The 10124-nt window shown below is 40.4% G+C and overlaps 1 protein-coding gene across 1 annotated transcript in view; it reads left to right on the top strand.

The window, feature by feature from the left end:
• Nucleotides 1-4102: 4102 nt before the first annotated feature.
• The window catches only part of BTBD7 (BTB (POZ) domain containing 7), a gene marked incomplete at its 5' end in the record, with an annotated part of 24903 nt that continues 18881 nt past the window's right edge, over nt 4103-10124 (top strand). The window contains one exon of the mRNA XM_010189309.1: nt 4103-5192. Within this exon, the coding sequence (XP_010187611.1) occupies nt 4103-5192 (1090 nt within the window). The remainder of the gene's footprint in view (nt 5193-10124) is intronic.

The raw sequence follows: 10124 nt of genomic DNA, 5'->3' as shown, positions 1-10124 counted from the left end.
AAGTCATTGATGAATATATTGAATAATACTATTATTGCTAGAAGGGATGTCTCTGATGATAACCCTGTTAAAGTAATAAGGAGTATCAAAGACAACTTTTCTCCTTCCCGTTTCCCATTCCTGCAGTTGGGGGATGGGGGTACTAATTGTTCTGATACTAATAACAGGATTATTTAAAAGCAAGGGCCTAGCTTAGTTGAAAACCTGAGTTGAAGTGCTCTTAAGAATTTCTTTCCTCATCCCAGTCATAACTGGGGCAAGTATTACCTTTGTGTCTAGTGTAAAAATACCTCAGAGTGTGTTTAAGTACTGTCACACTATAAATAATAAATAGTTCTGTGATGAATCTAAAAGAAGGCAGTTTTGGAGAAGACAGATCTTGCTTAAAATAAACGCAACCCTGACAGCCTGAAGAATGATCTTAGGAGTAAATAACATAAATACTTTATAGACCCTTTTCTCCGTTATGCCTTGGCTTGCAACACTGAATAAGTAGTTATTGATATTCAGTGTTGCTTCTTTTCTTAATAAAGCACAGTGATATTCTTAGCAGTGGAAAAATTGGCTTGCTTTGTAGTTCTTTGCTTTTGTCTTTGCTTTTGTGACACTCTTAATTTTTGGAGATCTGAGTAGAGAACAACCCACAGAACTGTTACACGTGAAAACCTGTGCTCTGGGCTGAAAGTTCTGTATGCAGTCTTAGCATGTCGAGGAAGAACTTTCAGTACTGACACCTTGGATATCCTTGCTGTAAAGTCCCCCCTAAGGCTTTATGTATTTTTCAGTGTATCATAACTGAGAGTAGTAAAAGGTTTACCCAAGTTTGTTTTTGTATATATATATATATATATATATACATACATACATATACACACACACAGACTTTCTAAAATCACAGCCGAAATGTTTTTATTACACTTCTCAGTGTTTTTTTTAATCTGCCTCTATATTGAATGAAGAGAAACCCTTACAGAAAACAGGGAGAACTGCAAGGCAGAACACCTTTTGAGCAAACTTGAGGAGGAGAGAGTTCCAAAGGCTTCATTAAATTCCCCCAAAACTTTCTACTGGGTATGTGGAAGGTTTTGTTGATGCTCTTCAGTGTTAAATTCAAAATAGAAACCCACTATGTAGTATGCCACAATAAATTTACTGATCCCTATTGAAAATAGGGTAAATATTAGAAGTTAAGAACTGATCTGACAAAGCACAGTAGTTTCATAGGATGAGCTCCCATGTCAGTTGACTTAATGCTGAATTTGCGTACAGTTTATGAAGAGGCGATAAATCAGCAAAAATAACGCAGTGCTGATATTGTAAAAAATACTGGTGTTCTGGCAAAGGCTTAACTGTCATCTCTTGCTGTTTTTTCTGCAGCATTCAGGAGGAGGATTTCACACCACTTTCCAGGGTGGTACATCTGTTCAAGATGTTTATTTTGAAATGGAGCTCTACAATTAGATTTTAAAATGTGTGGGCACGCAGAGGACTAGACATTATTCATTGCCAAGTGCCCAAGTAGTTTCTCTTGGCACTCGTCTGTTTCTTGTAAATATTTATCTGTTCAAAGTTAGATACGGTCTAGGGGCATGAAGTAGCTACTGCTTTTTAACAGCATTTAATAGATTGGTGCCTTTTAGTGTCAAAGTGGGGAATAAATTTCTGTTTCCTACTTCTAATGCTGCTGCCTCATGAAAAGATAGAGGCAGGTCAAAAAGGGGCTCATCAAAATGCTTTCTTTGAGGGATACAGAGCCACCAGCTGCTGTGAATCCGGAGAGGCAATGCTGGTGCATCTCTATTTCTGCCTCTGGCAAAAAGCAGTTGTGCTGTGGCACTTTTACAGCAGTGTTTTGCCTATTTGCAGGGCTTAATAGCACTGTTTGCAGTACTTCTGAAGTGAAATCTTGTCAGTAGCTGAGGCTGCTTGCTTGCTTTAGGTTTGAATGGCATTTTAGCATCTTGTGGTGATTCATGTGCAAGCAATAGCTCACAGCAGCCTTCAGGGAAGAAAGAAATAGAGACTTCTGGTGTCCTAGTTTTTGTGTAGTGGAATGCAAGAGAATATTCTGCATATTCACATTTGCCATTTGAATCCAAAATACTTCAAATAGAAATGAGCTGGCAAATTCTCTTGGAGCAGAATCTGTCGTAGAGCAACCAAAGTGTAGTTGTACTTTTATTGTGAAATGTAATTGATACTCTTTAGATGGAGCAGAAATTCTAGGCTTGTCTCTGTCGGCAGGAGACTGAATCTCTGCGTTTCTATTGTAATACCCAGTGTAGCATGTGGAAGGAATTTTTATGGTGGATTTTGCAGCACCGCCTCTTTGTCAAAGCTGTCTTGAGTTACTGCTGTTCCCTTAATTTAAATTGATTTTTTTGTTAATGTCTTGAAATTGCAATATGCTAACAGGTTGCCTCATCAAGCAAAATTAAATGTAGCATGGAAAAAATTGTTCGAAGTCTTTCCTCAAAGACAGTGTTGTTTCCCAAAGTTTTCACTAGTAGAGGAATTGTAAAGCCATTGTGTTGCATCATCTGGGGGAGTTTTAATTAGCTTGGCATAGAGGCCCGTGTATAAGGTTACTTAGCATTATTAAGGCTTAATTAATAAAACACTTTACAGAAGTCTTAGATTGCTACAGTTGCCATGCTCTCACATACAACTTTGAATTGCTCCTGTGTCTTTCAGAGTTCAAGAAATACTTATCTGAAATAATGTGGTAACTAAAACCACGGTGTTTTGACAGACTGGTCCATAATATCACTGTCGAAATAGCACAGCAAAATAGCATCACATCAAATTACCTGAAATAAGTGCAACTGAGAGAGCAATGATAGAACAAATTATAAAGGGCCCCAAAACCCCTGGTGGTTGGACGTCCTTTGAACTTAAAGATTGAAAACAGGCAACAAGCAGCGAAGCTACACAAGTTTACCTGTGGAAACCTGATAACTATTCCCAATAGAAAATGGACAAATACTATTTTGGATGAACCTGTGATGGTTATTAATCTGTACAGCATTTGCAAATGCTTTCTTTTGGGTTTCTTCTTCTGTCTGAAAGTAGTAGTTGGGTTTCTGTACATTTTTTTAATTTTTCCTGTCATGTCTGAGGTTTCTCACCATCTGGCTTAGAAAATTCTGTAAATGAAGTTAAATTAGAAAATAACCCTTTAATGTGAGAGTCATGCTTCTGTTTGAACTAAACTAGTTTTCAGCTACATTTTTACTAACACATTACTTCAGTTTTCCGTTACTTCTAGCAGTGCAGGTCCCAGTTCCTCTCTTTCTTACTGAATTGCCGTCAGTGTGACTGTGTGTGCTGCTGTCGTCAAACTGGCAATCAGCAAAGGTCCATTTAGCAGAACAGGTCAGAAATACAGCGCAGGTAATGTTGAGGGGAATCCATTTTTCATTTCGTGACACGTTTGCATCACAGCGTAACCTCTCTATCTATAAATGATTTTTGAGCGGAAAAATAATTATATGTATACTTCAGTTGTATAATGTTCTGTTTAAAGGACGTCTTTAATAATACAGTAAAACTTACATGCCCCATGTTATTTTAAATGGGGTGTTCGCACAAATGAGCATTTATGGTTCTGTGGAAAGGAGCCCATTTTATGTGTTTGACTTTCAGCATTCCTTGATTATCATATGACAGGATTTTTACTTTCCTCTTAAATTTGCATTGAAAATTAATTCATTGTCCTCAATATCCTTGAATGTTTTGGTAATGTACTCCCTTTTTCTCCTCTTTTCTTGTGGCTGTGTTAACTGTCTGAATGCCAGGTGTGCCTTCTAGTGCTAGAAGAACAGAATTTGAAAGCCACTTTGAAGGGGGGAGAGGGGAGGTGTGACCACTTCACTGAGACCATTCCAGTTTTTAAAAAGGCTGCATTTTTCACCTCCTGTAATTAATACAGTGACACCTGTAAGGTTATGACCACAGTGTTCTCTTCCTGCTTAGAGAAGTGTGAATTACCTGATCTGAGGAGAAGGAACAACTGTGTAACTTGCAGAGACACCGATGGACTGTTTGGGTGTTATGGACCTCCCTTTTAAATTTAAAGAATAAACGTGTTCAATTTTCCTTTCTGTCTTCAGGGACATCATCCTACTCTCATCAAGGTTTTGGCTGTGAATCGAAGCTGTACAGCCTTGACCATGGCCACGAGAAACCTCAAGACAAGAAAAAGAAAACCTCTGGCCTTGCCACCCTCAAGAAGAAGTTCATCAAGCGCCGCAAGTCCAGCCGATCCGCGGACCACGCCAAGCAGATGCGCGAGCTCCTCTCGGGCTGGGACGTCCGAGATGTCAACGCGTTGGTAGAAGAATACGAAGGGACGTCGGCCTTAAAGGAACTTTATCTACAAGCGAATTTGGCAAGACCAGAACCCAGGACGCTACAAAAAGACATGGCTGAACTTTATCAGTATAAATACTGTACCGATGTAGACTTAATATTTCAAGAAACTTGTTTTCCTGTGCATCGCGCGATATTGGCGGCAAGGTGTCCGTTTTTTAAGACGCTGCTTTCTTCCTCACCAGAGTATGGGGCAGAAATAATCATGGATATTAACACAGCTGGCATAGATATGCCTATGTTTTCTGCTTTGTTACACTACCTTTATACGGGCGAGTTTGGAATGGAGGACTCGAGGTTCCAAAATGTCGATATCCTCGTGCAGCTCAGCGAAGAATTTGGGACGCCAAATTCCCTAGATGTTGACATGCGCGCGCTGTGTGATTACATGTGCTACTACGACGTGGTTCTCAGCTTTTCATCCAACTCTGACTTGGTTGAAACCTTTGGTGGCAGTCAGAACTGTCTAGATGAAGAGCTCAGAGCTCACAAAGCTGTCATTTCCTCCCGATCGCCGTTTTTTCGTCACTTGCTGCAGAGGAGGATACGAACTGGGGAAGAAATCACAGACCGAACTCTACGAACTCCAACTCGAATTATATTGGATGAATCTATCATACCAAAAAAATACGCTAAGGTCATTTTGAACTGTATGTACACAGACGTGGTGGACCTCTCAGTTTTGCACTCCAGCCCTTCGGTGGGCAGTTTAAGTGAAGTTCAGGCGCTTGTAGCAGGAAAACTGAACATGACTAGGGCTGAAGAAGCTATGGAGCTTTATCACATAGCACTGTTTTTGGAGTTTAACATGCTTGCACAAGGTACGTAATACTGTCCTTGCTGTAGAATAAATGACCTTATTAAAACAGTTTTTAGCTCTTTTGCAGTGTAAGTGTGCCTCTTGAGTCTTGTTATCAGTGGCTGACTATTTCTTTAAGAAAAGGAGTTTATTTTCCATCTGTAATTTGTGGATAATGCATCTGTATTTCCTAGGGACAGGAGAAATGCCATGTGAGTGCTTTTAACGATATTGCATGTTACTGAATTGTGCTATTTATGTCGTATGTATAACTGGTCTTGATATTTCTGATCTTTATCTGCTTTCATCTTCTATCCATTTTGGGTGTAAAAGACACAAAGAGGACACAAGAGAGACTGCTGCCAAAAATAAATATTTACAGTTGTTATGAAGGGTCCCTATAAGTTAACAGTGCTGTAAATTTGAACTATTATTTCTGTAGTTTGTCAGAGGGGGTGCACCATGCCTTGCAGTCTGTTCCTTGGAAGGTAAATTTAAACCTCTTAATTGCACCAGTCCTATGTCTTTGGTATCTCCTTCTTGATGTACAGAACTGAAGGCAGGGGCCGTTGGTATTTTCAGATTTAAAATTTAGAAAGTTTTGCTTCTGTCTGTTATTGAAGGTTGCTCAAATCTTGGCAATGTACTTCCTGCACATGGAGGCTCGCCAGCGTTACTGCGGTCTCTGAAGTGTCAGAGCGCTGACCGGTGAACTAGTAATAATAATAATAATATTACCTCTTGCGGCAGCAGGAGCTTTGCTTGCTGTTTCATCTGTTGGTGTTTGAACTATTTAGTGGCCATATGATACATCATGGGGTATTGCAGATGCTTTAGGCCTGGCTGGTGGGGAATGAGAGTGTCACTTCTAAACTGAGAAATGCAGAATGCAGTACACTGCTATATCAGCAATGTGATTTGTTTAAGCTAGTTTAATTTTTTTAAGACAAAGCTTTTTACAGTAGATCTCTACATCTGTAACTTCTAGCTGTCAGATGGGGTTTGTCAAGATTGCAGTCTTATTAACTACCAAGCAGACTTCAGTCAAATAGGAAACTTCTTAAGGAGTAGGCAAGAAAAGCAGTATAAGCCCTGCAGGAGGAGATCATACTTAGGATGGGTTCTGCTAATAGTTGTATCAAACTGAGGGGTAAAGATATGGGAAACTAATTGGAACTGTTGTAGCTTCTGTAGAGACTGGTATTAAGAAACCAATTTTCAGATTATGCTGAAAGTTGAAATAATACTGCTGCAATAGAACTGGCAGAAAACAAAGGAGGTGGGGTTTCTGTTATTTACATTTCTGTGTCAACATATGAGGTGTTCTTAGGTTCAGACTCATCAAGTCAGAGAGCAGCCCAGGTTGGAAGAGGCCTGAGAAGATCATCTGGTCCAACCTTCTGTGGGAAAGGGAGCCTAGATGAGACTATCGAGCACCCTGTGCAACCACAGCTTGAAAACCTACAGTGATGGGAACTATGCCATGTCCCTCGGGAGGCTGTTCAGTGAATCACTGTCCTCACTGTAGATAATGTCTTACATGGAGATGTCTCCTTTCTTCTCTCCATGTGGCTCCTTGTGAAGGAGCCTCCATCCTCTTTGGAGCTGCCCTTCAGGTACTGGAATGCTGTGATGAGGTCCCCCTGAGCCTTCTCCAGGGAGAAAAGCCCCAACTCCTTCAGCCTTTCCTCGTAGGGCAGATTCTCCAGCCCTTTGGTCATCTTCGTGGCCCTCCTTTGGACCCTCTCCAGTCTGTCTGCATCTTTATTTTTGTTGTTGTTCCCCTCAATACAGAAGTAGCAAAAAGTTTTGCTGTAGTTGAACTACAGTGTTAAATTCATTCCTATACAGTATTTTCCAGTTAATAATACTTGAGCAGCAAACAACTCAGTAGATGAAAGCCAGAAAGGAAAATGAGTTGAAATTAAAAAGGTGATCTAAGTGTAGAGTTTCTCAGTTTTGGTGCATGCACATATACAAGTGCTAAAAGGATTTAGTGTGCTCAGGGAATACTAATGAGGGAATTAAACTGTGAATGGAGCCCTCAGTAAGACACTGAATAATTATGCGCTGTTTCACAAATGAACAGGGTGTAATTCTTTCCCTTAGGTTGGAAACCTAAACTGGAACAACTGTGAACTGGAGGTGCTCTGATGAAGCAGTATAAATCATATCAAATGAGATAAGCAATGATAGATATAGGACTTCAAAGAGAAATTTAGGGAGACCTAGAGATGGGGAAAATGGCTTTTATTTTTTAGGTGTTAGTAAATGCTGAAAAACAGAACTGATGTTTTATTCAATGCTGAATTTCACTATTTCTGCTTGAGCATGCTTGGATCAGCATGCCCCAGACAGCGCTCTTTTCAGTAGTGCACTGCAGACCAGTGCTGCTCTGGAATGTACTTGTTACTGCTGATGCGTAGAATATATAAGACCGTAACTTCTCCCTGGAGGTTCTCCCTCCAGCACTACCTCTAGGAGAGGAAAAGGCAAAGCAGCAGCAGGAGCTGCGCTGGGCTTGGGTGGCTGGAACCAGCGAGTGCAGCATTTGGACTTGGTTGTGGTGGCCCTCTGGATGAACCAGAGCTGTGGTGTTTTGGGGGTGGTCATTGGAAGGAGGTGGAGTGGCACGGTGGCCTTTGGGGGACTTTTCTTCTTTCCCTGGTAAATCTGTGTCCAACCATAGTAGTGGTGAGCTGATGGGGGTGGTTGTGCATAAGGCGAAATGCAGTAAAGTCAGGGAAGGGTTGAAATTTGTTATATTATCCAATGCTACCAAATGTAAATTTGGCCCCCCATCAGATACTCAAATTCTAGATGTTAACTTGAACTAATTAAGATTTTAGAAATCAGTGTTGTGCTTCCTAACTCCAGGAGAAAGCAGAAGGAGTCTGTACAAAATCTGTATATGCCAGTGTAGTCAGTATAATAATTACATACTAATAGTTTCATACTTCATTTTGCTGAGTTCAGGTCACTGTGCTGACACTGAAGAATTATTCTGGTATAATCTTATAATCAAAATTAAAAGCAAGCTTATTGACCAGGGAAAACTACGTGCCTACACTTGACTAAGAGATCACTTAATAAGGTATACACTTTAGTAGTGACCACTGTTCTTGTTTCAGCACTTCACCTTGTCCTCCCTTGATACTTAACGTCAGGTAGATGAGAGATCTTCATTTCAGTAGTGTCCCCTCAATTCCCCAGTTTCATGGTACTGGAAGCTGTCATCTGAACATCTGACTTTTAGATATTATGCAGAGCAATGCTAGAAGAGGCAGCGTTGCATAGGTGTTGGAGACTGCTCAGCAGGCACTTCTCATGAAATCCCTTAGCTGCTCCTCTGACACCACTTTTCTAATCTGTTCCTCTGCAGGTGTCCAGTTTTCCCCAAATTCTGACTGATCCCATCAGCTGGCTTTTGCAGTAGCTGATGTCTTAAGTTTCTTCTCTAGGTTTCGACACCCCCTGGCTCAAGTTTTCCTTGGTTCACTCATGTTAGCCAATTGCAAACTTGCTAAAGCTTGTCTCCCTGGTTTCCTGGAAAATATTTTGGGCTCATTACATGTGGGTCTGGATACTCTTTCCAGCTCATTCTGCTCCCTTTTACTCAGTTTTGGCTGGGTATTTGTAACTGAGTGTCAAGTGAAGCTGATGTATTTTAAAGCTTCTGATCAACTGTTTTTATTTTCAACAGACTTTAGTTTGATTTGTCTTCAGGGACCTTTCTAAGTATCCAGATGTTGTAATTTTTCTTTAGTTTCAGCAGATGACTCAGCTTTGACTCTTTCCATGGAAATCTTCCTGCTCCTAAATCAGTGATAGTCCTTTTTCTGACTGTTGTATTTAAATGGATGGTTTCCCTGTGACTAAGTCAGTGATAGCATGGCTATGTGCTATGGATCTTTACTGCCCAAGTGGAGCAAGGCTACTTTTATTTAGAATTTACTCTGGCTTCAGCTTGATTTGTTTCCATGATTGTCACCTTCCAAGAGAAACAGAATTGGATCTTTGAATGAACTAATTGGAATCCATGAGCTCATCAGCAAGTGTGCCTCGTCTCATTGTACTGAAACCCATTTGTACTCGATAGGACAGGTAGTAGGGGTGCTGCAGTATTTGTTAACTATCGTGATGTGGAGCTCTTCACTGCTCTCACACAGGCTGTGAGGATTAGAGCTCATTCAAGCCCATTGCTTAGTGGAACATTTCTGTGCTCTGCCTGATTATTTCTGCTCTCTGCTTCTGTTTTTCTGTCTTCATGCTGCCTTGCTGCTCTGTGAGCTGTGCTGCTGCGATCGTTTGAACACATGGGCTCAAAGATCAGGTTTAACATCACTTTTCCCTTCCTCTTCTGTAGCACAGTTATTAAAACCAGATCATTTCCCTAGTCCTGTTCATCATGTTGTTAAAATAATCCCCTTTCCAGTCTTACTGTGCTGCCACATCCCCTGCTGTTGCAGAGAGGTTTGACTTAAGGTACCTTAATTTTATTAGATGGCTATATTAAAATATATGAATCCTCTTCCATATCCTGGCCCTATTGCTTATTACCATGAACAGTCTCACTGAAGTGGTGGTATAGTGTATTTTTGTTATAAGTTTTTGGATATTCAGACCCCATGAAATAGTTTTGCCTGGAAATCTTTTCTGCCAAAAAGTTTTCTAAAGTAAAATTGATGAAAAATAACTTCATTTCAGACTTTCTGCTTTCCCTTTGTTTTTAGGTGTTGCTTTACCCTTGACAGGAATAAGAAGTAAGAAAGTTTAGTTTAAAGCCATATTCAGTAGCACAGCCTTTGATCTAGAGGCAGATATTACCAACATCAAAAGTACCCTTGATCTCAGCACAGCTGAAATGTGAGGAAGCCCACAGTAGCGGTATTAAATACACAGAAATGTATTGTGGGGAGATGAGAACAAGGGTGTCAGTTATGTATCAGTGCAG

Source organism: Mesitornis unicolor, unplaced genomic scaffold (genome assembly GCF_000695765.1).
Source record: "Mesitornis unicolor isolate BGI_N332 unplaced genomic scaffold, ASM69576v1 scaffold32077, whole genome shotgun sequence".
Taxonomy (NCBI): Eukaryota; Metazoa; Chordata; class Aves; order Mesitornithiformes; family Mesitornithidae; genus Mesitornis; species Mesitornis unicolor.
This window is presented reverse-complemented; position numbering and strand designations above follow the sequence as displayed.